Consider the following 26617-nt stretch of genomic DNA (forward strand, 5'->3'; position numbering starts at 1 on the left):
TATTGGTAACTATCAATTATATATTTTTTTGCATTCTACATATAAATTTTTCTCTCATATCAATTTTTTTACAGATAAAAAGCTATAAATCATACCCCCAATAAAAATATTTTTTTTTGTAATCCTATCAAATCAAACTCATCAATGAAATATGTTATAATCTAGCCTATCAAATCAATCATACCAATGCAATTATATTTATTAACCTATCGAATCAATACTATTATTTTTTAAATTTTATCAAATAAAATAATATACAGCGAAATAATTAAATAATTTTTTTCAAAACAATCAATTTTAATTCCTCGTTTGCAAAATAATGATAATCACAAATGCTTTGTTTAGTAGATATATAGCACAATAGGCTCAATAGCTTTCACATGGGGTTTGACATTGTACCGCCCCAGCCTCTTCCAGCTAATAAAACGATAATTATGAGGTAAATCACGTAATAAGTAAAAATGCGATGCAAACATTCTATAAATCAAAAACAAATCCAAAACTAAAACTTTCGATAGAACTTTCGAAACGTCCCATTGGCCTTTAACCGTCACGTGATAATACCCCCTCAGTTGACTCACCTCACGGCCTTTTCACGTTTGCAGCGAGACATAAAGAAATCCGTGTAACCCTCCCCTCTCTTCCTTCATCCCCCCACTTTGAGGAGGGAGGAAACGGTTTGAAGTTAAAAAAAACAGTCACATGTTTCACATCATCATCCTTAATATCTGCCCTTTTCTCGCCTTTTCTGCATGCTTCAACTCTTTTTAAAGGTAAATTAAATCTCTCAAATCAAACTATCAAAAATCGTCAAATAAATTTTATAGAAGATAATTTTAAAATTTTTATAGTACAGGAATAAATTTTTCTATAAAAACTTTAGCTTTTCATATCGTAACTATCAAATTTTAAAATTTTTACTAAGAGATGGCGTGAAATATATTTCAAAATTTCAATATTTATCCCAAAAACGCAGGTCGCATCATTTTTTTCGTATTTTTTTAAACTAGGATAAGTACTCCTTTCAAGTGAAAATCTATAAATTTTCGGATAAATTTTCGTCAAATCTATCAAAAAACTAAAGCCATTACCGAGATTTCAACTCAATAAATCATTTAGAAGTTTAAATCGATGATAGATCACTATCAAAAATGATATTTTGATAGTATGAAATTTGATTCCCTATCATATCAAGTACCAAAACAATCAAAAGATATGATAGTGCCCAACTCTGCTCAAAACTTAACCGTGTACATTTTCCTAGATGGTGGACAACCTCTAACGTATTTCGATTTCAAAATCGTAATAACGATGAAGCCTCCGTAATTTGTTGATAAACTAAAAAATAAATTGAGAAAGCCAAATTTGCAAATCACGTGACGTTACAACTATTCCACTGTTATGTCCACTATTTAATTCAATGGAGAAGATACTGATATTAATTATTTGAACTTTATTTACAATTAATTCACAATTCATTTGGTACTACTCATCAAATACATACGTATAAAAATATATTTACAAAAATATTTATAATTGTTGGTTTTAACGGAAATTTAGACATTCGAAGCTGTTATACCCGAGACAACGATTTATATAATTTATTGATACTATAAATGTCAACTTAGACATAGCCATGGCTCGGTAGGTACGTTTTTTAAGTTAAATTCATTTACCCAATGAATTTTAATATTGCAAAATATTCGAATTTCATAAAACCGGGTACCAGATAAACATTTATGTTTGGGCAATATTATTGCCATTATTGCCACAATGGCAATGCATTTTGTATTTCAATGAGGGAAATTGAAAAAAAAGCAAGTTGAGAAAACATATTTTGTTAACCAACCTCGTGTAACAATGAAATGCTACTTATTGCGAAATAAATAAGTAACATCATTCGTAACAAATTGAACTATTTTAGTGACATTCTCAAATCGTAAATATTATCGGGTACCAAGTTTTGTCTCATAAATTGCAATTTTAAAATACATTGGGGCAGAATGGGACCAGGTGTTTTTTTTCACTATGTCAAAAAACATGAAACATAACTATTCGGTAGTTACGTAACACGCAAAAAGCTATGGAAACAAGATTATATAAAAACATTTCAGTCCCACAAAACTAAACTACTTAATTTTGGTCCACGAAGTGACGGAACAAAGAATCTTATTAAAATATTTCCTAGAGCTGATAAAATCTGTAAAATCATTGGTAGCCTCGCTACATTGATTTATCGTTATAAAACTTTACGAAACATTAACTTGTGAACCGTTGACTTTCTGTCAGCGTTAAATAAGTTTCTGTTCGCGTTCACATTTTGCTGTTAGCGTCGTTAACGTAGGCTTCGTTTTGTTTTCCGTTTTTAGAGGCAGCGTCGTTGAGGGCTAGAGATCCCTTTTTCTCAGGAAGAGTGTCCGCGTCACTCACGCTGTCATCCTTCGATCTGATGATACTTTTATAGAAGTACGCCATGATGGCGAAAATGATCATGTCGGCGAACATTAGACCGGCAAACATGATAAATTCATAAGACTACGTTGAAAGAATCATTTCAATATTTTGTTGACTTTATTTGATCGAGTGTTTGTTTGGGCTTACCTGTTTCATGTGGCCAGCTTTGGCTACGATAACCACTATTAAATTTCCGAAAGCCACCGTCATTAGCCAAGCCGCTTGAAGTACGGATTTCATGCTGGGAGGTGCCTATAAGTATTTTTTTAAGGAAAACAGTTTAATTACTTTAAAAAACACACACTTTTTATCATTTTTTCTATCAACACCAATAAAATACTTAATATTTAAATTATTATTTGTTAATTAAAGCAAGTGTCGGCTCTAGGTGAAGTAGCTCTTTTTTCAACAGATGTCGCTAGCGTCGAAATCAAAACAAGATACTGAAGCTACATTTGGACTCAAAAGGCGGGACATAAAAGCATGCTTCGCGTTGATTGGCTCGTTTGTAAATTTGTCAATATAATATAATATAATTTGTCTAAATATAATACTCTATAATGGCTGTCTGACGACATTATTGTTTCGCTATTTTGAATTTTAGCTTCCGTTCCCATTAATAGATGGCTCCACGCTCTCCACGAAAGTAATTTTTTTCGAAGATTCGGACAGAGAGTGTAAAGATTATGAGAGGCGTCTCTTCCTATTCCCGTAGCGTTAAAATTTCGTACAAGATTTTGAGAGCACGCGCCCATAGGAGAGGTTAAGATACTATCCGACACACGATGTCGCTACTGGAAAATTTTTAAATTTTGTAAACATCCGGAAAGTATTTTTCATCAGTCATGGCTGTTAAACATAGTTGAATTATGCTAATTTAAAATTAATAAAATTCAATTCCATGAAAAATAAAGAAACTTAAGTACAAGAAAGCGGACTATTTATAATATTTTGATACTAAAAGAATTAATTTGTTTGATTAACCAAGGAAATTCATTGGAAATTTTATGAAATTGCCGAGGCTTAACGAGAACAGAGCGGTATAAGTTAAAAAATACGAGGAAACATTGAATTTGGTAAAATGTGATTAATATTGTATTTTTAACAGTTTCCTAACTTATCTTTTCTGGGTTTTCATGTATTCATGGTTGAGATCTTGTTTTTTAAGGGAACTATGTATGCAGAATTCTATGAAAAAAGATATCATGTTTTGGTAAGCAGTTGCACATGGAGAATCTTCATTAGCTTTAAAATATTTCTTGTCAATTCTTTGAATGATGAATCTCTCCAAACGTCCTTTAATATTTGTCATGTGCGATAAAAGCTTAAAACTGGTGTCAAATACTTCATTTGTCTCCGTTACAAATTTGAAGAAACTATCAGTTGGTACGATGAGGCTGCTGAACAGCTGATAGAAGAATTCTTTGCTGGTTTGAAAGCTTAAAAGTAAAAGAGCAGATTTGTTGGGTCAACAATTGGATTGTATTTTTTGAGTTGACTTATGCAAGAAGAGCATTGAAGGTTTGAGTAGCAGCGGTGAATTAGATATTCTGAAATGTAACTAAGAACATTTTGTTTTAGCAGGTTTGGACTTTCAGTAGATTTACAAAATTCTAAGTCTTCATCGGAACATTGCCCCTGGCTTTGCGAGACTACAAGATTTTCAAAATTAGAATCCGGTGGTTTCAAGAGATTATTCACAGAGGCCGCCCTGTATGCAGCTCGAAATTGTTGTGGATTGGGATGATCACGGACTCGCGGTTGCCTCCTTTCTGTCTTATAGATCCAAGAAAATTATCTACAAAATCTTGGCTAATCCTGTCCGTTAATAAAAACTTAAAACCAAAATTATCATTTAGATCTTCCCAGAGGAGTAGCAAGGCTTGAATTGAAATTACCATTTTCTGAAATTTCCAATGGTGTAGAGTCATTAAGACTGAAAATTGTTGGCACAGCGGATGGTGTGAGCCTATTTTTAGTTCTAATATTCATGAAACTGGCATCAATGAAATTATTCGCGCAAATTCTATGGTTAACGTGTAAATATTCCGTAGTTTTATTTGTAAGTCCATCATTATTTACAATTTTCAGCCACAAAATAGAACTAAAATTTATATTAAGTTAATATGCCAATAAGCCTATCTAATGAAAATGCGAATTTACCAGGCTTTTTCCTTTGGAAACTTAAAAAAAGATAAACAAGGATTTCTTGTTTTCGATATTTTACAATTTAAAACAAAAGAATATACCCCAGACCTACTAAATTATTTAAAAACCTTGTTAAACTAGCATTAAAAATCTAGAAAGTTTTTGCGTCTCTTTTAAACCTAACATCGAAACGCACGCGCTGTGAGAACGGCGCCACTGGTGGCGCCATCGCTCTTACGGTAGTAGTGGACATTTTTGGGAAAAAAAAAGTTAGTACGCTTTTTTGAAAGAGAGACGCCTCTCATAATCTTTACACTCTCTGATTCGGATAGATTCATGGCCATCTCTAATAACAGGGGCCTTTTCATAATACAGGTGGCAATGATAGAGCCGACAGTTGCTTTAAGTGAGAGTTGTGTTCACAAACGCTCGTCGCCATAGTAGTAAGCGTGTGCACGTAGCCTTTTCAATGCTTACGGCCTGATAATTTGTTTTAAGTTGCGTATTTTTATCGCTAGAGGGCTTATCTCTATACACATCACTCAGTAATTATTTCAACTTACAGGCACACTAAATACAGTTATAGCCTTATGATGTTACATACAGGGCCGGATTAACACTATTGGTGGCGCAAAAAAATCGATCTTACTTTTTGAATAAAAAAATATGGAAATAATAATATAAAAAAATGGCCCTGGTTACCTAGGCTTTTAGAGAACGAAAATCCTCGATAATTATTATTTTTAACTTTTGTAACTTAATTTTATTACTAGACTTAAAATAATTATTTGCTTTCCGATAACATTACCGAAAAATCAATAAAGGGGATAAGCCTAGAATAGAGTAGTATCGCTCTGTAGCTTTGGGCGATGGCCGCCATTTTGAGGGCAGTTTTTTATCTATAGGAAAAAGAATGGGTGACGTCGACATACGTCACGCCGATATTACTCTATACACTTCATTTCTATGGTTTCCTTAATAGGGCTCACCCCACTTGTTATTTTTCAAAAAAAGGTGTCCTAAATGGGCCATGAAGGGGTAAGATATTACACCAATAAACGTTTTGTTTCAACACATTATAAAATCGAAAATAAAATTGTCAAGTGTTTTCTCACAAGGCAATGATAACAGTAAATGCCTAAGGCTATTAACGATGTTACATTCTTTCTTTCTTGAAGTAAGATTTTAACGCGTAAGCGTAAAGGTACTCTCTGCCAGAACGAAGTACGAGGCTGATAGTGCGAAAAAGTCCCGTAACTATAGTAACAGGTACTAGCTGGCGCCACCTTCAGTCGCCTTTCAGCCTCTTATCGCAGCTCTTATCGTAATCGTTTTTTATGGAACAAGGTACAGGTGTTATATTGCTTAGAGTTGCGTAATTTTGCGTTCATAATATATACCGATCTCAATTAAGTCGTGATTAAACAGAAATACAAATGCTTTAAAAGATTAGCTATTAGCGAAGAAAAGTTAGTATAGTTTCGAGCTACCTAGTCAATGTAGTTGACCGATTTAAAGTAAGCCTTGGCTTAGCAGAGTTAATTTTAAGTGTTTCTAAAATGGGAAATTCCATAAAACCTCATATCAGAAACGCCGAAAAAACGGGAGTGTGTCAGCTCCAGGAAATGGGAATATCAGAGTTCCCCAAAGAGCTAAGCATCTTAACGGATAACCTGAGAAACTTGGACCTCTCAGATAACAAACTAAACAATTTACCATCGAATATCAAATCATTTACCCACTTGAAGGTTTTAACTTTAAATAATAACAAATTACCACATTTGCCTCCTGAAATTGGAGAATTAAAGAAATTGGAAACAATTTCTTTCAAGGGAAATCACCTCGCATCTCTTCCGGAAACTTTGTCCCAACTTAAAGCTCTGAGAAATGTAAATTTTAGTAGCAATCGCATGAATGAGTTCCCACACGTATTTGGTGGCCTAAAGAGTTTGGAAGTGTTGGACCTATCAAAAAACCGTATTGCTAAAGTAACAGATTGTGCTAAAGACTTGTACTGTTACGAACTAAACCTCAACCAGAATCAAGTTTCTTTCCTTTCGGAAGAATTAGCGGAATGCCCGAGGTTAAAAGTTCTACGCCTAGAAGAGAACTGCTTACAGCTATCTTCTATTCCCAAAAAACTCCTAGCTGAGTCTAACGTTTCACTTTTGGCTTTGGACGGGAATCTTTTTGAATATAAGGACTTGCAGCATATGGAGGGATTTGAGCAGTATATGGAACGATTCACTGCCACTAAGAAAAAGATGTATTAACATCTACAAGAGGTGTTCAGTCAGTTAAATGATAACTTTGTTAAAATGCCTAATTATTGTAAAATTCTTAATTTTAGAAGCACATTTTGTGATAAATCTTTTAAAAAATTAAACACTAATAGCATAAAAAGCGAGCTTGTAAAATTTCCAGATGGTGTTTGTAATATCGGAAACTAAGTGGGGAAGAAATGTTGGGAAACTATTTTTGACATTTAAGCTTTCATTGTAAAAATATAAATTATATATATCAGGTCAATTTTTCAATATTGAAAGTAAAATTTCGTTTTAGAAGGTTGTAAACTAATTGTGAACTTCTTTACCGCTGTAAGACATTTTCTACTAAATTAGAAACTGAAAATAATCAAATGCTCTTTTCGACTCGTAGTATTACCTGTGTAGCAATAGATGGCGATAGTGTCGTTGTTTGGCTCGTTAACGGCCACGAAATGGTTTCGTTTTATACTAATATAATTTGATTGGTCGAATCTTCTTGAGACTAGCGCGGTAATCTACTGAAATTCAAACGAACTAAAGTCTTTAACTGAACGTTTAAAAATTGTGGGTTATGTGGGCAGTGGCTTTACTCTATTAATCCTATTCACATTCACCCTTACTTATCCGAAAGGAAAACCATTTTTTACTTCAAGAATTCAAATTATATCCTACCTGAGAATAGGAAAATTCAAGCCCTGTGATAGAGAACATTATTTCACCAAAGGTGATGACAACATATTGCGGTATTTGAACCAACAGTGATAGAGTATTGGGTTCCACTAGTGCAAAGAACGCCTTTGAAGTTTTGGGAATTAAATTGAGATTATTTTTGTTTATAAGTTATGATAATAAATATTCCAATGCTTACAGTTTGGTTCCTGTCACCCATAATTTGCAAGATATACCCTCCACCAGATTTGGTTTCGACCGTGGTCACTTCCTTGCTTTGGCTGGGTAAGAGTACCTTATATGTCGCTGGAGGGACTAGAGAGTAATTGGTGAAGCCAGCTGCACCCCGTGAATCAATTTCCAATAAGTACTGCTTAGAATCGTCTAGGCTCTCCAGAGTTATGGTGGAGTTGTATGGCAGGGCTTCAGGCAAATTGTAAAATATGCGGATCCGAGTGTCAGCATTTTCTGGTTTGGCTAGAGAGTCTGTCGATTCGATAACATCGATTGTCTTGTCTATCTGGTAAATGAACAAACTATCTATGGCCAGGTTCTGTAAATTGTGATTGTATGTTATATTGTTCAAAGCTTCTGGGCAGTTAATAGTTGACAGAGAGTAATTCAGCTCTCCAGCTTGAATATTCTTTTGCACGTAAACCTTTAAAATTAAGTTTTCAAACATTTTTAATTTGAAACTAATTTCATACTGTTTGTTCTACACAAAGTTACCTTTCCAGGTTCTATGAGAAATGCTTCCACGTTTTGCAATTCTACTTTTAAATTACAAGGGAGATTGTTGATAAGATTGACTTGGCCATAGCCATCCCCAGGAAGTACTGGCAGTGTTTTCTGTTAGAAGGATTATTAGATTATTTTCGAAAAAACATTATTAAATGATTGAGTTTTCGGGTTTTCATAAATTGCATACAGGGAAACGAACATTTAGGTCTAAACCTTTAGGGGTTTGATTTAATTGACGCTTTTATTCAGGCCCGGACTGGCTAGGTCGGCTAGTCGGCGATCGCCGAGGGCCCCCGGCTCAAGGGGGCCCCAAATTGCTTATAATAAATTTTTCCTAAAGGTCCTTTAGACGCGTTTGATGTTTCAAATTAATGTGCACGTCGAATCTAGTACACTTTAAACGCAGTGGTGTAGTCGGGGCAGGGCGTCGCCCCGGTGCTTTTTTCAAAGGCAGGGCCCCGCCCCGCCTTGGTTTTTCCATTTTGCCAGGGCGGGCCCTGCCTCTTTTTTTCAACTTGCCAGGGCGCACCTTGCTTCTATTTCGTATATCATTTTTCTGGAATAAAGGGTGTGTGAATCTATGATAAATTTTGCCCGCAGAAAAATACCATAACAATTTCAAATAGTTACCTAGGTACAGCCAGCTTCGATCACGCTAAAAATCGAAGTTGGACGTACATTTATAAAGGCCGGTACAGCCAACTTCGATTTCGCACGCGATCGAAGTTGGCTATACCCAGGTAGCGCCCTGGTTCTTTTTATTTAAGGACTACACCACTGTTTAAACGTTATTTGTTGTCCTATAAATAACCATTTAGATTTTTATTCGATATCCCTACACCGCTCGGTAAGCGGCCCCTCTTCAGTCTCTAGCCGAGGGCCCCATTGGAGCCAGTCCGGGCCTGCTTTTATTTATACTAGATGACGTTAATTTAAATTGTTTGGAGGGAATATTTTTCTCCGTTTTTGGATAATTTAAAATTTCTACATTTCAGACGTTTGGCGCCATCTGGTGATACTTTGTGTATTTAAAAATATACCTTCAATGGTGGTACCCCTGTGAAATGATTTGCTTCTTTGTCAAATGTGTATCGTTCTACTTACCTCCAGAGCAAGCTCGACGAAAAACGCTACCACAAAAGAACTAGCAGCCAGCATTCCTCCAACAGTCATTTTTTGTAAGGGTCTAACAATAGATTTTTTTTGGTAAGGAGTTAGGCACTTGTGCTTACAAATACATATAGTTGGTGGAACTTACGTCCTCAGCAGTCTCATTTTGTTGAAAACTGGGTAAATGACGAACTGGAAGAGCGGTATGCAGGCAACAATTAGTAAAGGATTCACCACTTGCACCTGATCCGGCTTAATTCGGAAGTTTTTCGTCTGTAAGCAGTTGAGAGTTTAGTTTTAATATGTATTTTTAACTTTTTCATTCTGTATTTTAATTTACAATGTGACCATCCATCTGAGTGGCTTGAATTAACCATCTGGAGCCTTGTTGATCAAATAGAGCCCAAAAGACTGGCAGCGGAAGGTACAAGACTAATACGTGAAGGAGACACTTGATGTCATCGATCAAAGATTTCTATTCATGGAGAGTCACGATGGTTAGTTCAGTTTCGAATCTAATATTGAAATATATTTTCAAATTGTACATTACATTGTATTTATCATCGGCGTTATCCAACCAATGTTCCCTCTTCTGGGCGCCTTTCTTCTTGTTCTTCAGTGCGTACTGCCAATATTTGGATGTAATTAATTATATACATTTGTGTGGGTTTGCAGTCAAAGTCATGATGACCACGTATAAATAAACGTAACAACAGTTCCTGATTTTCATTGGTCAAAATTCCTAGTGTAATTTTTTAAGCAAAAAAACCTAAATATTTATTAGGTAATCTAATCTTAACCTAACCTAACTATAACACTGCAATTCGATTCGCGAATTTCAAGGAACAAAATAACGTAATCCGCACTCAATGAAAAGAGAAGCCGTTGCAACGTTGTCGCTTTTTGATGCCCAACTTACCGCGATACAGGAAGCGACTTGAACTACAACATTTCCGCTCGGTGGATTCATTTTGTACAGTGGCTTTCCAAATAGGAACAACACTGTGACGATAACGGATTATTAGATACAGTCGCTATCTAGGTTCGGTCAGTACGCAACTTACTTAAAGCTACGACCATCAAGACCGCGGGAACTCCGAATGCCAAAGCGTAACAGTCCTGGTCCCAACACTGGACGTCCTCTGCGAGTAAATAATTCGATGGTTGGTTAATAGTTGGTTTTATAAAATAAAAAGTGGTCTTGCACAGCTTGTTAAAATGTTGCTCTTACGTCACAAGACACAGCTTTATTAGTATATTTTGCGCACGAGCGATTTGCACGTGCGCGCTAGAAAAACCTATATTCTTCGCGACTGTAGCGCGCGCTAGTAGGCTTGTGAAAGTAAGAGGCTGTGACGTAAGAGCAACATTTAAACAAGAAGGCCAAGTTAGTTTATAAAAAGAACTATTCTAAGACAGATTGAACCGAAGTATACACCCTACTTCAGAGTTTTGCTCAAAATTGTTTTTAGCGTTATTTCTTAATTCGTTTTCTATATGGTCGAAATAACGCTAGAAATAAATGTTGAAACCCCCGTTCAATCTGTCGTGGGGACAGAGGGAAACACCATTGTTTGAATTAAATTAGTTTCCCGCGCGAGCTTGGAAAAAAGGGCTGAAAAAATCCACGAATATGATTGGTCGGATCTGCTATCGCGAGCTGCACCAAAAGTAGGGGCTACTCGTTTTTCATCAAGATTTTTGTGACCCTTTAAGTTGATAAATAACCATTCCAAGAAGATGATGTTGTAATTCGTACCTCTTAAAATTGGCGTGATATAGGTGGAAATTAAACTTCCCGCGTTGATCGAGATGTAGAAGACTGAAAAGAATTTCTCCAGTTGTTTGTCCTGGTCGGCTCTGAACTGATCCCCTCCGAAAGCGGCCACGCACGGCTTGATACCACCCGTTCCGAAGGCGATAAACAATAGACCCAGGATAGCTATCACGCTGACGTAAGTAATAAGAATTTATAATCGAATCACAATTTTCAAATAGACAGTCGTACTCACTTATGAAACTCGTATCCTGGTATGGCGGACACGGACAATATTACATTACCAGCTACGTATATGATAGATATATAGAAGATGGTTCTGTTTTGGGAAGAAGACAATGTTACTATATACTTTCGAATGACCTCGTGTATGTTCCGATTTACTTGAATTTTCCGAGGAAGGAATCTGAAATTATGGCTCCCAGTAAAGGCGTGAAGTAGCAGAGCATGGAGAAGATGTGATAAATCATGGTCGACTCATCTTTGTTGTATAACAAGAACTCTTTAAGGTAAAGAGTCAAGATAGCTGCGAAAGAAGTAAAGAAGGCTTCGTTTTAGAAGCTTTATTTCGAGGTAGGCGATTACTAAATTGAACTCACTTCTCATGCCATAGTAAGAGAACCTTTCGCAGAACTCGTTGCCGATGATGAAGAAGACGGACTTGGGATATCCGCCGCCTCCCTTCGACTCTCCCTGTTTAAGACATGGTAACAATCATTTAAGCAATTTAGAAATAACAGATATCAAAATTATATACTGGAAAAAAGTAATTAGGGGCGAGAAAGTCTTAACTTTTGGATGGCGACGAGCCTTTTGAGGCATTACCTGAACGGTCACGGCCTTATTCTGTGAGACCGAACCTAGGTGTGCAGCTATGTTTGAAGCGCCAACTTATTTAAAATATTTCGCTTCCATCCCCCCTAAACCTATTTACAGGAACTTTATCAGACAATATACTCCGTCGACAGAAAAAGTAGTTCGCTTCTTTTGGAGGCTTTAAAGTTGTCAATGTTTAAAAATTACATTAAATGTTTTACGCTAAAATATATCAGATTTTTATTAAGCCTAGTAGAAGTAGGCTGTCTTAACCTGCCTTTTAACATATAAGCCCCAAATTGTTACTCAGAAGCCACTAAGAGAGCACAGTTTTTTTTTTTAAGAATAAGAGTTTGCGGGGCAGTTTTATTAGATCTTTGGGTCATATTTTAAAAATATTCCACCACAATGGAAGCTAGAAAATGCGGTCCCACCAAGTCCAAGACTTTTCCCGTACATTTAACTTTGACACTAAGTGTTGGTTGCACGAAATGTTACCTATTTATAATTAATGATTCGTTAGAAAGAGCAAACATTTTATAGCAAGTACAGATAATTTCATCAAATCGGTTAAGCGGTCTTTGAATTATCATAAAAAGAAATCAAAATGGTGGAAATCGAGTTTTTCGGTGCATTTCCAGACTTCTAAAATTATTTTCGGCCTAAAATTGTGAATAAAAATCTCTGGTTTGAAAACTTCTCCAAGTAAACAGAATCCCTCCAATTCAGTTCCTTCTACTTGAGGAATAAAACTACAGGTTGGATTTGCTCGTGCTACGGAGGAGAAAAATCCGCACAAAATGTCTGGATTTTGGGGAGTGAAATAGGTCTTTTTCGGACCCAAAATTAGTTTACTTAGGCTTGGAAATTTGTTTCGACAATGATAATTTTGATAAGAGAACTTCGACGGCTTCAAAACAAGCCCTCATTCATTCGATTTTATTACTATCGGCGTTTCGTGCAACCAACACTTTAAGCGAGCCAATATCAGCGATATCATTTCACATGATAGAACTGAATTTAAAAAATCAAGTACGTTAATTAGGGTGCGTAAAAATTGGAAAATATAAGTATATATTTCACGGACGAGTGAGAATTTCGTTTCATAGACGCGTTTGTTATAAACTTTAACCTCGAATATCTCAGACCTTAGATGGAAATTTTAGTTCTAGTTGGGACACAGTTAATTGGATCTTCAACAATATCATTAAAATAGGTTAACTATTACTCTTTAATTATACCTACCGTCCTACGAAGAGGACACACAGTTCATCATTTGAGCAGTGGTGTCGGTAGGATTTACCATTGAAGAATTATCGTAGTTGGTGTTATATTTTTGTTATTTTGCTTTAACTAGGAATTTATAGAAAATATTGTACAACCGTTTTGAAATATTTTGTTCAAAGTTGTTATTTATATCTTGGTCATAATCTACATTTTTGGAGGGGGGGGGGAGTAGTTTTGAATTTGGGAAGCTATTTGCAGGGTTGGCTGGTATATACAAAGGTTTAAACCAAGTGCACGGTTTATTTATCTTTGCTACTATTCACTCTAAATGATACCCAATTATTTGTACATTTTCTGATCAAAACACTACGAAACTAAAACAAAACGTCTTCTTGGCCCAAGTATTTGTCCGTAATCGAAACTAAAACTTCGTTTCTGTTAAGACTTTTGTGTTACTTAACCAATCTTTTCACGAAGAGGGTTACTTATTTCATGATTTACATATAAACTAAATTGGTTCCATCATATTAATATTATATATATATTTCAGGGATGTAATTTCAGGGTTTTTCATACGTGAGCTCCGGCATTTTTTTTAAATGAAAAAACGCGTCAAATTTTATACTTTTTGATTTTTTAATCGAAATGGTTATTCAATAATTGCTAGTGATTTTCAGGATAATTGACAGAACAAAACATTTCCCCAAGATATTACACTTCCTCCGATTCTGAGTTGGTATTAAAAATATTCGTGAACTTGTTTAGCTAATAAAAATCAGGGGGGGGGGGGGAATTCCCACTCAAATGACGTCCCTGATAAATTTGTACTCTTTGGGCCAAACTTTCTAACCCTCATAAATGACCCTGATTTTCCCTAATATTTCCCTGAATTTTCTGCCGACAATTTAATTCGCCGATATTTCCAGGTCTGTATGACCCTGGATCTATAATAATACTAATATTATAATAGGCGCATAAATAAACCCCTCTCTGTTGAAAAATGCTGCCTTTTCTATGCATAGAAAATTATCAGCTTTGGCGTTATAAAGAGCAACCATAGACAATTCGCATCGCCCGTCAGCGTTCCTACCGAGATAATCGATAAATATTTCTATCCAAATACAAAACACGCGCGTAAATTGTTAGATGACCCGCATTCCGTCGTCTGCTCTGCTGTTTTTAATAGAAGCGAGGCTTTTGGAATTTTAATAGGATTTAAGTTATTCAGTAATAGTTGTATTGGAATAAAAATTAAAGGGTAAAAATTTAAATAATTTAAATAGGAAGTTCGCTTTAATGTTTTGGCATATATAGTTTCTGTGAAAGTTTAAATAGATTATAAATTTAAAAATGCCTAGTCAAAATGGAAATAAAGGTGACTGACGAGCTAAGAACGCTAGGCCTAACGTCGTCCGCTAATATTGGGCACGTGTTTACTATTTGGATAGAAATTTTTCCAATACTTGACACCAGGCTTGGAAATAAGCGGTGGTCACTGGGTCAAAGACCAGTTTATTAATTGCTTGGACCAGTTTTTTTATTCAGAAGCTAGGGGTTCACTGGTCCAGTGTCCAGTTTATTAATTTAAAATTATCTACCGTATTATTAACCAACTGGTCTACGTGACCACTTAAATAATTCAAGTCACTGGCCAAATAGACCAGTTTAGAAATAAACCTTATTTCCAAGCCTGCTTGACACTGGGGCGCTGCCGTAAAAGCACCAAGCGCGTCATTTGGTTCCAGGTCCAGTAATTATTCGTGGAAGGACAAACCAGTTATCAGCACAAATTCTATAATCGGCTATAAATGATATTTATTCAATAGATAAAGCTCTCAAAATTATTCGAAAAATGTTTTGATCAAGTAATTTATATTTCTGTATTATCCGATTAATTTTTTGATAAATTTGTAAAATTAATCGGAAAAACGACGTTTTTTATGATAAAAAGCTCAAATTTTACGAATAATGTTTTTTAATCATTCTCCGAAATATTAACCGGTAAATTTCTTTGTTTACATTTTTATGATTTTTTCCCCGAAAAAAATCAATTTAAACATGGATAATGATTAACCTCTAGGTATTGCGTTTCATAAGGCAGTGTTTTCCGGCGTTGGGTAATTACCCACGTAAGCAGTATCCAAAATTAGGGTTACATTTCGCCGACAGTTGAAATGACACAAATCCTCGCCATGGCGTATCGATAAAATAAAATCGAGGTTAACGAAGGCATATTCCGGAATTGAGGTGGCCACCATTTCAAAAAAGGCGTCTTCGGAAATTAAAAAGGGTTAACGGCCAAAAATTTCCCGGTTCCATTTTTCGAAGCCCCAAGCGTTCCTTTCACGACTAAACGCAACCGGATACTTTTGGTTTAGAACGAGTAATATCATATACTTCATCTACAGATTTTGATTGATCGTGAGAGAAGAAAAGGGGGGGGGGGGCGGATTTTATTTTTTTATAATTATTTAACAAGTTTTGTTTTTGTTTTCTTTAAAAGAAAACGAGCTTATTGAAATAGCGCCAACAGAAATATTTACGCGTTTTTGCCGTAGTGTGAAAATAAGAATCTTAGATTGCGTAAATAATAGCTGTTGATTTTGGGACAGGGTTTATTTCAATTTTTAAAATCTTGTTAGTTAAACCCTGATTTTTTTCTTAATTTAATTATCTTTATGTAATTTACTATTTTTCCGCGAACTAATTGTGTTGGTAATTAAAATAGGATTATTCAGCCAAGATATTACGATGATTCCGCTAAAGAAATTACGATGGTTCCGCTATAGAAATTAAGATGGTTCCGCTATAGAAATTAAGATGGTTCCGCTATAGAAATGAAGATGGTTCCGCTATAGAAATGAAGATGGTTCCGCTATAGAAATGAAGATGGTTCCGCTATAGAAATGAAGATGGTTCCGCTATAGAAATGAAGATGGTTCCGCTATAGAAATTAAGATGGTTCCGCTATAGAAATTAAGATGGTTCCGCTAAAGAAATTACGATGCTTCCGCTAAAGAAATTACGATGTTTCCGCTAAAGAAATTAAGATGCTTCCGCTAAAGAAATTAAGATGCTTCCGCTAAAGAAATTAAGATGTTTCCGCTAAAGAAATTAAGATGTTTCAGCCAAAGAAATTAAGATGTTTCAGCCAAAGAAATTAAGATGTTTCAGCCAAAGAAATTAAGATGTTTCAGCCAAAGAAATTAAGATGTTTCAGCCAAAGAAATTAAGATGTTTCAGCCAAAGAAATTAAGATGATTCAACTAACGATTCAAGATGATTCAACAAAATAAATAACTATGCATTGTGTATTTCAAATAAGACAAGTTGATTGATTGGTTATTAAGATAATTCAACTTAAAGTTTAGATAATCTTCATTAAATTTAATTACTCGTTGTAATATTGGTGTACTTAAGAATGTATTTATTACGTAAACTATTTTGCTCATTGCTTGAATTACATCATTGAAATACATTCCGTACTTTTAAAATATTCACTAGGTTTGAATCAGCCAACCGTGTTGAAGTGTTTTAAAAAGTCGGGCATATTGAGATAATGGAGTTGTATTTTTATTTCCAATCAGACCGGGGTGCCCTAATTAAGTATGGGCGATAATCCCCCCCCCCCCGTTTCCTGTCGAACCAGCCAAGCTTTAGAATATTAGAATACTGAAAATTATCGTATCTTATAGATACCTATTTGTTAAATCGTTACAATGCAATTTATCTACCCTATTTCGATGTTAAATCAATACGTGAGGTAATTTTGATAAAAAAATATATCGCGTTTGTCATCGATGTTAAACGGCTTTTGTCATCGGAATAAGTAATTGTTTATTTGCCTTGACCACGTCAGAGCTAACATAAGCAGCTGGGACTCTGTTCCAAATATTTTGTCAAAGATATCTGACGGGAATTAGCGGGCTGTTGACCTTTTCTAAACAAGTATTGTGTCACCTGGCTAAGTGACAAAATATTTTCCGTTAGCTTGTTTTACAACAGGATATTTTTCCCTTACAACTAGATTGTTAAGTATCTAATCTTTTCCAAAAACGTGTTTAGCCAATCGGCTGGGATTTTCTTGATTTGTAATAATTGTATTTTTTCCAAAATGTTTTTCCTGGGAATATTAAAGGACCCTCTTCGAATTATCGTTAAAATAACCCTTTCCATAAAATAACATGACCTTATTGTTTATTGTCCCCCCGGTCTACAATGCTTTCCCAGCTCTCCCACTAAAGAGAGCGATTGAATTCGTCCATAGGTTGGACTACACTATCTCAAGAACAAGTTGTACAGACGAATTTCTGGAAAGGCTTATTGCTACAACAATCGCAACTATGAGGAAAAAATTATATTTTAAATAAAAAATTTAAGGAAATTGCATATTTGTCTATTTTAATTTTATTAGATTAAGCAACCCCACAAAAACGTGAACGGGGAAACTTGTAGCTGAGTTCAGAATTAGCTTTATTGTGTACAATCTACACTGCTACAAGTTATCCCTACACGTCTATTTTATTTGACGTACCTTTTTTTCTTAGTTTGATAAAGTACGGGCAAGGATGTATTTATTTATACTCAGGGAGAATGAATATGTCGAGATTATTTTTAGCGTTTCTCCAATTCCACCCGTTGGGGCCCCCGGTATGCTCCTCCACTTTAATAAAATCAAATAATACTGCAATCTCATTGGTTCTTAAAAATTACGTTTTTCGACGCGATTAACGCTGCTGCGAGGTTTGATAAAGTACGGTTATACTAATATAATACAGTCAGATAATTGCTGCCGGTACATTTTTCAACTAGCTATAATACAGTCAGATAATTACTCAAAGTACCTTGTTAGAAACATCTGGAAAGTGCGAAAAATACCCGTACAATTTTGCCATACAGTTTTCTATATTGTTCTAAAACTGCGCGCCTAAATTTGATTAATTAACTCATTTAATCTAAAACTCCGCGCGTCTAAATTTGATTAATTAACTGCCCGCATTGGTCAAACGTTGATCTAGTTTTATATTTAGAATCATCGTCCAAAAACTATTAAAAAAAAATAGGACAGACGGTATAAACTTTAAAAACAAGCGTACTTGAAAAATTCAACCAGGTAAAATTTATCATTATATTGCACAATATCCCATCATTTTATGCGCATTAAATATATTAACTAAAGCCCAGTTCACACTATACAATTAATTGGGCCACTTAAATGTATCCAACTAATTGTAAACAAGAAAATTGCATAGTGTGAACAGAAATAGTTGGAACCATTGTTATAATATTTCTGTTCACACTATAAAATTTTCTTCCTTACAATTAATTAGATACAATTAAGTGGCCCAATTAATTGTACAGTGTGAACGGGGCTTTAGGAATTAAAAGTAGTTGATTTCGTAAAACTTTAACCTTTCGAATCTGAATGAAAAAATAAAGCCTTCGATCTTACTTTTTCTGGCATGTTAGGCGTACAAAAAATTCTTGAATATTTCGGACGTGATCAGAGCTAAAAGTTTGAATGGAATGATTCCCGTACAGTCGAGTGTTGATTACGCGGCACTTCTATATTTTACGGCTAAATGAATTTCATTCTACCAAAGAAAACAGTTTGTTACGTACAAGACATCGCGTTGTCACTCTGCCGCCGTGTTCCAAAGCGGACGCGAAATCGCTCAAAAAAATAATACGACCAAAAAACCCGAAGAACGAGAGCCGAAAAGGGTCGCGACGTTCGGTTGGGAATCCACAAGTTAGGATGATAGCGGAGACTCTTATCGGAAGGCAGGTGAAGTTTACGCCGTTTTAATCAAAAACAAACTTGGCCCGCGTGATGGGGTAAAGTGACCAAAATGAGAACGCGTCCGTACACAACAAATATAACTTCCAGGCCCGCTGAGTTCTCAAGCGCCTTTCACGTTTTAGTTGCCCATTGCGACCCCGAAAACGTGGAAACAGGGGGGGGGCTTACTGCCTATTTGGAAATACTTATTTTGGCCCTATCTTTATTTTCGCCAGGCGGGGGGATTTAAAAATGGATGAGTGATTCCAGAATGAACAAACGGTTTTCACCTGAAATAACAGCATTCCCCCATTGGAGGAATACGGGGAGGGGGAAGCTTGGAACAATGATTTTTTATTGATACTTTTGGATTGAAATAGAAGGCGATAAATAAATTATGGTGTAGCAGCTCCTGTAGTCCTGTAGTCAGTGTTGCCAATGCTCGAAAGTCAAAATTCCCATTGCTGGATGATTCCAACAAGGACAGTAGATACAGGGACGAGAAAGTGTATTGGCGGCCTCTGTTGGAATATATCACCTAAAACGACCTAAACGCAAGGAGAGTTAGTTGTAAACAAAAAAAAAATGGCGGTCACCTAATTTTAGCGGTTCTTAACGAGGCTTAAGTGTTCAAAACAAATGGGCATTTTATTATTTACGCTCGTAGTTTTATTTTTAATTTAACATCAAAATGGTAAAAACTAACTACAATAATACTGTCCATGGTGAACCACGTCTTAACAATGGCCGCGGTTTGTTTACATCTAACTCCCAGTGAATATGAAGACGTTTAAAATCGAAATTTTTTTCCCTGCTTTCTCGTCCCTGTATCTACTGTCCTTGGTTCCAATGAATTCAAACACCCCTATTTAGCCCCGCCCCCAACGAATTTTCAAAATGTTTGGAAAACGAATTTTTTCAAATTAAATTTGGTTGTTAGGCCTATTTATTGATTGATTGTAGTATTTGGAGGCGCCTCCTTTAGATTATTTATAAAATCCCAAGATTCACAAAAATACCGAGGGGCTGATCAACCCGCGTAATCGGTGTACAGAGCCGTACCTTTGACTGTACTAATGGGATTACGCGTAATCTTTGAAGTCCCTGCCTTTGGCAGTGCTAATCTAAGCGTAATCCGGTGTACAGACTTTCTAAGAGTGGTTAGCTCCTCGAAAAATACACTGTTCTAGATAATTTTGGGCTTTCTATTGATAGTCAAATTAAAAAAAAAACATAGGATAAATATACCCGCTGATATGAAAATTCTCACAAAATAAACGTTTTAGAAAATAAAATTACCCTTTTCCCACCGAGCCAAAATGAACCGAAAAAATTCCCACAATATTTGAAATTTCCCACAATCTGGCAATACTGCCTACAGTTGTTTTGTTATACGGCGTAATAAGGCTGCCATGGCAGCCGGGCACGTGGCGCCAGCCCTAAATTAATCGCTGTACTATTAAATTATTGAAATAAAAAAGCTCGTTGGATTCTAGAAATTGTCGTCTGATAAATAGTGGTTCGACAATTAATCTAAAGATAGCGGTATGTTATTGCAGGAATTTACAGCAGGTACCGGTAACATACTAAATACGTTGCCCCAGGTACCACGTGGCCCGATAAAACAATAAATACGGGGCCCCAGGGTCCACGAGCCCCGGTAAAACAATAAATACGGGGCCCCAGGATCCACGAGCCCCGGTAAAACAATAAATACGGGGCACCAGGATCCACGAGCCCTGGTTAAACTATAAATACGGGGCCCCAGGATGCACGAGCCCCGGTAAAACAATAAATACTGGGCCCCAGGATCCACGAGCCCCGGTAAAACAATAAATACGGGGCCCCAGGATGCACGAGCCCTGGTTAAACTATAAATACGGGGCCCCAGGATGCACGAGCCCCGGTTAAACTATAAATACGGGGCCCCAGGATCCACGAGCCCCGGTAAAACAATAAATACGGGGCCCCAGGATGCACGAGCCCCGGTTAAACTATAAATACGGGGCCCCAGGATCCACGAGCCCCGGTAAAACAATAAATACGGGGCCCCAGGATCCACGAGCCCCGGGAAAACAATAAATACGGGGCCCGAGCCTCCAGGCTGAATGGGCCCCGGACAAACTAAAAACACAGGCCAACGGCCGCACGGAAACTTGTACCAGTTTAGCTGGATTAGCTTACTAGGCGACTTCTTGTTTTTATTATATTAATCATTTATTTCCTTTGTTATTGTCTTATTATCAATTATTTTCAACTCAAATTGACTTATTTATTTAAATGTACATTTGGGGGCTAACTTTACGGTAGAACTCCGTTCATTAGAATAGCATGAGTTTTTGGAGATGAAATACGGGTGACCCTCGGCTGCCTCAGGAGGGGACTCGCAAAAATGTGTCACCGTTAGGGATCCGATGTCTGAGATTTGAAGGTCGTACGTGTTTACCGCGTTTCGTCTCATTTTCTTGGTTTTGTTTCGCAATTAAATTGTTGTTAACATTTCAAAATACAGGGTGTTTCAAAAGGTGATGCAAAAATTTTAAGGAGTCCTATGGGGTGAGTTGAGAAGTATGCCTGTTTTTTTCCCATTTTCCTACGATGCATTAAAAGAGCGCCAGAGAGCTTCAAAGCGTGGCCTACTAACTCCTGGAAGTAGGCTGCGACAAGTGCCAAACCAAGCAGCAGGGAAATGCGATTTCAGGGGTACGATGAATTGGCGAATGCGTGGGAATTGAGATAAATAACAAAAAACAAATGAATACCCGCCAGTTCTTCCGAAGTGAACTCCATTGTTGCAGTTTGAAAGTGATGAAAAATCGCGGTCCATCACGACTTTAAACACTATTTAAGTTTGTTTACTTTTTTACGCTGTTTAGCTCGATTTGTTTACATAGTCCTTTTTTACCTATAACACGAACCCAAACCTTAATGTACGCGTTTCCCTTCTGCTTGGTTTTGCGCTTGTTGCAGCCTACTTCCAGGGGTTAGTAGGCCACACTTTGAAGCTCTCTGGCGCTCTTTTCACTCATCGTAGGAAAATGGGGCAAAACAGACATACTTCTCAACTCACCCCTACAACTCCTTCAAATTTTTGCATAACCTTTTGAAACACCCTGTATTCACACTAAATTGAAAACATTATTAATTACGACAACTTAAAAAAATATTAACGAACTGATTTTTTGAATTATTGGGCAATTAAAAATTTAGTTAGACACAGAGCCCCCTGGTGTCTACATATGCCAAAGACGAAATATACTACTAGCAAGGACGATAATATACTACTCATTTCAGTTGCGAGTCCGAGTCGGAGCTAGACGAGAGTGTCAGTGTTGGAAAAAGGTTCGGTCAGAAAATTAGCATTAAAACCATACGAAGTGTCATACTTATTTGTTTGATTTTACTTATGATAGCTATTAATGCATTAAGTTACCGGACTCTTAAAATATCGGGTCAAAGTTGAGCTTTCTAGCTGGCGTGACTTAAATAAATTGAGTGATCGGATAGTCAGAAAAAAAATAAAAAATCTGAAATATGTCGGATTTTTCGGATTTTTGAATTTTCCAAAATTCCAACCTCATTTTAAAAAATACACGAATTTGTATTTTTTGGATTTTGTTGGTTTGTGAATATTTCAATGAATTTGTTGATTTTTTAAAAATAAATCCAGGATTTTTAAAAATATTAAATTGTTGCAAGATTTCGATAAATGGACCAAGAAAATGCCAAAACGTTCAAGACCAAATTAATCTTATATACATTATTAGGAACGTATTTAGGTTACCGAGAGCGTTCGAGTCGCTTAAGGAAGCAAGAACTATTCGCGACCGAAACGAGTCTAGGTGGCGTACCGGCGCCTATGATCTAGCGTCTGCTACAGACAAATTAAAAAGTCATAAGAACGTTTTTTCTTAACTAAACATATCAAAATATAAGCAAACGATTCAAAAATTATATTAAAATGCAAGTAAAATTTACGAATAATGACGAGAAAAAACTAATAGCGTCTGCTTTAGCCGCTACCTATCTAGGTTTCAATGTTGAGATAGTTTTCGGTCGCAAATTACATAGAGCCGACTAAATATTACAATTAAAATGGAAACTGTAACGCCATCTGTCGGGGTCTTGTTTAAAAATATATTTCTTGACACAATAATATAGTACCTACCAATAATTTTGTTATTAATGATGAATTCTAAAATAATATAGTTAAATTCAGCTTTCATTAAAGTTGTACGAACTAAATTATTAGTTAAATCATATGTAACATAATTACTCATAAGTGTGCCAGAAAGAACTTTTCCTCAATGAGACCTTGTTGCAAGGATATGACGTAATTGACCGTCACTTTCCAGTTGATGACGGTTTTATCGTCATCAAAACTAGTTCTGTCGGGGAGGGAAGGAAGTTAAAACCAGTTTTACGCGACGTTAGTCCGCATTTTCTTTGGTGGCTGTGAAACAAGGTCTCATTTAAATTTTTAATACAGAGATGTTAAACAGAGGCACACTTATGAGTAATTATGTTACATATGGTTAAATTAATAGCGTTAAAGTTGAACGTTGGAATACAGCCTCAAACGTTATCGGAAACCTGAATACGTTCTTGACATTTTTGTTTTATGAATAAGCATATACCGGGTGTCTTACCCCATTTTCCGCATCCTGGCCATCCTTGTCCACCAGGGACGTTTCTGAAACATAAGAACTCATTGTCATACAGCGCAGTAATTGTAACTTAGGTCTATGGAAATGTATTTCGGCTTAGAGCTGGCGGAAAAATATGTACATGCAAGTGGGTTTTAACGACAAATCATTCAACGCCATATGTGTTTGCGCTCCGTGCTTCGCCTTTACACTCTTGACATTTCCATGAAGTACTCGTAAAAACGTCACCGATCATTTTATTAACTTTCTCTACTATCGGTGTACCGCGTGGGGAACCCTTGCCTGTTGACATTCGGGACGCGATCTCTTTAGGAGTTGTTCTTGGGACGTTTCGCTGCCACTTAATTTGGTAAGTCATCTACCTATCCCTCTATCCGGAAAAATAGGCGTAACAGCTACCGCGCAAGACAGTGCGAACATGGTACAGTGTCCATGGTGCGAAGGTATTACAAGAGGTGGTCATATTTAAAATTAAGAAAATCAGTAGACACGAATCCTGTTTTTTTTCAACATGGCCGCTACTGGTGATATCTTCGCACATGCGCAGATTGAGTTACGTGTTTTTTAGTGGAGAGAGGGATTGGAACCTTGGAAGAAGTATGGCTTACATTTTAGGGGAGCGAAACGTCCCTGTGTTAATAGGGCATTAGGCCTTTCTATAAAATAAGCTACGCTTGCCGAACTCGTTTTTATGTAGCTCATTCGTCACGAAATACCTAGAGGTTCAGTTCAGTTTATGCTTAAAACAGGGTGCCTCATCGAATTTACCCTTACGTCCAGGGCTTTTCGTAGCAAAATGTCATCGATACGTCACCCGTATTTTTTAGTCGGGAAAGTTAGAGGAGCGAAACGTCCCTCTGTTAATTACTCCGAAGGTCACTCAACGACTTTTGGACTACTCCAAGAACAGTACAAAAAACGTCATTAAAATAAAATATGGCCTAATTTTGACCCAAAGAGTGCAGCGAAAAGTCTGGGAAGTTTAAAATATTGGTGTTAAAAATTTGGGGAATTTAATTATCACTAGGAAATTGTATGAACACGCTCATCCAAACGTATACAGGGTGTCTCAATTTGCTCGATCAGGCCATTTTTCTCAAAATGTATTTATGCTAGGGTTCTTTGGTTACTAAATTTCAGAAAAATCGAACGATTTTGTGCCGTTTTGGAAAATTTATTTTTTCACCGGTAGGTGTCACGCAAAATGTTTCAATAGAAAGGTTGTAGGGCATAGTCGAAAGTGTAAAAATAATTTTGGTTCGGTTGAAAAAGACCTATTTTTCACTGAGTTTGGAGGTCGGGGGAAAAAACAAGTTGTAGAAGCAGGCAATAGCCTTTAACGTAAACAATCGTACATAATCACAACACACATGTACATTTATTTTAGGGAACTTATGCTTTCAGATCTGCAAAAAGTTATTGTTAAAGAAAATTATTACGTTCAACACCTAATTAGACAAAGTAGACAAAGACCGCGTCTTCCATTTCGACGTGGTTACGAGTAAGATCATCAAACAAAGATTTGTAGACCAAAAATTACGCTTATTTTTCTTTTGTTGTTTTTTAACGTGAAATATCAATTGTCCGAGTAGTATTTAAAGCGTTTACATTTCAAAGTTAAAACATTATCTCAGCTTCACCGATTATTGTCCAGTATGCCTCTTCACACTCGAGATCAGCGCGCTAATATGCTAGAATTATTTTACGGAGAAGGTCGTCGTAATGCTACTCTAGTAAGTCAGTTAGTTAGACGAAGATTTCCCAATTGAAGACCAAGTCATACGACGGTTCTTACAGTGGTCCGCGACTTCGACAACTGGGGTAATATCAATCCGAGGTTTCGTGGTCGTGGTCTCCAGGACATCGACATGGAAAACACCATACTTGCCTACTTCGTCGCCTATCCTCGAGCGAGCGTCAGGACTGCCAGCTTTGACTTAGGGTTGGATCGAAACTACGTTTGGAGAACACTCAAACGACACCATTTTCATCCTTATCGAGCGACACTTCACCAAGGACTGCATGACGGTGATAGACAGCGCCGACTCGACTTCTGCAATTGGTTTAGCCTCATGGCTGACGCACACCAGGATTTTCACGATCAACTACTGATGTCCGACGAATGTTCATTCGGAAGAGATGGGCCTTTCAACCGTCAAAAACAACATATGTGGGACTACGAGAATCCACACTGGGGATTTCCTCACCGCCACCAAGTGCAGTTTCGCTTAAATGTGTGGGCTGGTCTGTTAGGTGACAGAATTATTGGCCCGTTCTTCCTGCCAAATCGTCTGAACGGTCAAAACTACTTGGAGTTCCTTCAAAATGAAATATCCAACGTGTTGGACGACATTCCTCTGGCCGAGTACAGACGCATCTGGTTCCAGCAAGATGGGGCGCCACCTCACCAATATCGTGACGTGGTTGCATATCTAAACGACGAGTTTCCTGGAAGATGGATCTGAAGAACTGGTCCTGTTCGTTGGCCTGCAAGATCCTGTGATCTAACACCACTCGACTTTTTTCTTTGGGGATTCGTAAAGGACTACGTATACCAAACACCTGTGACGAGCGTTGAAGATTTACGACTAAGAATTATCGAAGCATGTCGCCGGGTGACTCCAGAAATGGTTCGGGGAGCATTTCGCAATATGCAACATCGTGCATATTTGTGCATTGCATCAGAAGGTGGCATTTTTGAAAACATTTTGTAGAAGTCAATAAAAAACATTTGTCACTTGGGCTAATTATTGTTTATTTTTCGAAATCTTATAACTGAAATGCATGTTACCTACAAATCGTTAAAGGCTATTGCCTGCTAGTACAACTTGTTTTTCCCCCGACCTCCAAACTCAGTGAAAAATAGGTCTTTTTCAACCGAACCAAAATTATTTTTACACTTTCGACTATGCCCTACAGCTTTTCTAATGAAACATTTTGCTTGACACCTACCGGTGAA

The 26617-nt window shown here is 36.7% G+C and overlaps 3 protein-coding genes across 5 annotated transcripts in view; 1 reads left to right on the forward strand and 2 right to left on the reverse strand.

Moving 5' to 3' along the window:
* The window catches only part of LOC149925927 (uncharacterized), a 350903-nt gene that overhangs the window by 21978 nt on the left and 302308 nt on the right, over positions 1 to 26617 (reverse strand). The gene's annotated exons all lie outside the window — the stretch shown is intronic.
* The window catches only part of LOC149925928 (solute carrier family 15 member 2), a 28570-nt gene continuing 3414 nt past the window's right edge, over positions 1462 to 26617 (reverse strand). For 2 of the 3 annotated variants that reach the window (XM_090162002.1, XM_090162001.1), the window contains exons 2-17: positions 23641 to 23684; positions 11766 to 11859; positions 11551 to 11692; positions 11402 to 11485; positions 11149 to 11339; positions 10454 to 10531; positions 10309 to 10391; positions 9940 to 10014; positions 9730 to 9864; positions 9538 to 9662; positions 9384 to 9465; positions 8268 to 8387; positions 7738 to 8196; positions 7542 to 7664; positions 2602 to 2706; positions 1462 to 2535 (exon numbers count right to left, since the gene is read on the reverse strand). In XM_090162002.1, coding sequence (XP_090018128.1) covers positions 2314 to 2535; positions 2602 to 2706; positions 7542 to 7664; positions 7738 to 8196; positions 8268 to 8387; positions 9384 to 9465; positions 9538 to 9662; positions 9730 to 9864; positions 9940 to 10014; positions 10309 to 10391; positions 10454 to 10531; positions 11149 to 11339; positions 11402 to 11485; positions 11551 to 11692; positions 11766 to 11859; positions 23641 to 23684 — 2162 coding nt within the window. In that variant the 3' untranslated portion in view covers positions 1462 to 2313. Of the gene's footprint in view, positions 2536 to 2601; positions 2707 to 7541; positions 7665 to 7737; positions 8197 to 8267; positions 8388 to 9383; positions 9466 to 9537; positions 9663 to 9729; positions 9865 to 9939; positions 10015 to 10308; positions 10392 to 10453; positions 10532 to 11148; positions 11340 to 11401; positions 11486 to 11550; positions 11693 to 11765; positions 11860 to 18661; positions 19103 to 23640; positions 23685 to 26617 lie in introns of those variants that run through there. The other variant, XM_090162003.1, reaches the window with a different exon arrangement.
* LOC149925929 (leucine-rich repeat-containing protein 57) lies at positions 5911 to 7172 on the forward strand. The gene has a single exon (XM_090162004.1). The coding sequence runs from the start codon at positions 6162 to 6164 to the stop codon at positions 6873 to 6875; it is 714 nt and encodes a 237-aa protein (XP_090018130.1). The 5' UTR covers positions 5911 to 6161; the 3' UTR covers positions 6876 to 7172.

Source organism: Leiobunum rupestre, chromosome 10 (genome assembly GCF_980474605.1).
Source record: "Leiobunum rupestre chromosome 10, qqLeiRupe1.1.hap1, whole genome shotgun sequence".
NCBI lineage: Eukaryota > Metazoa > Arthropoda > Arachnida > Opiliones > Sclerosomatidae > Leiobunum > Leiobunum rupestre.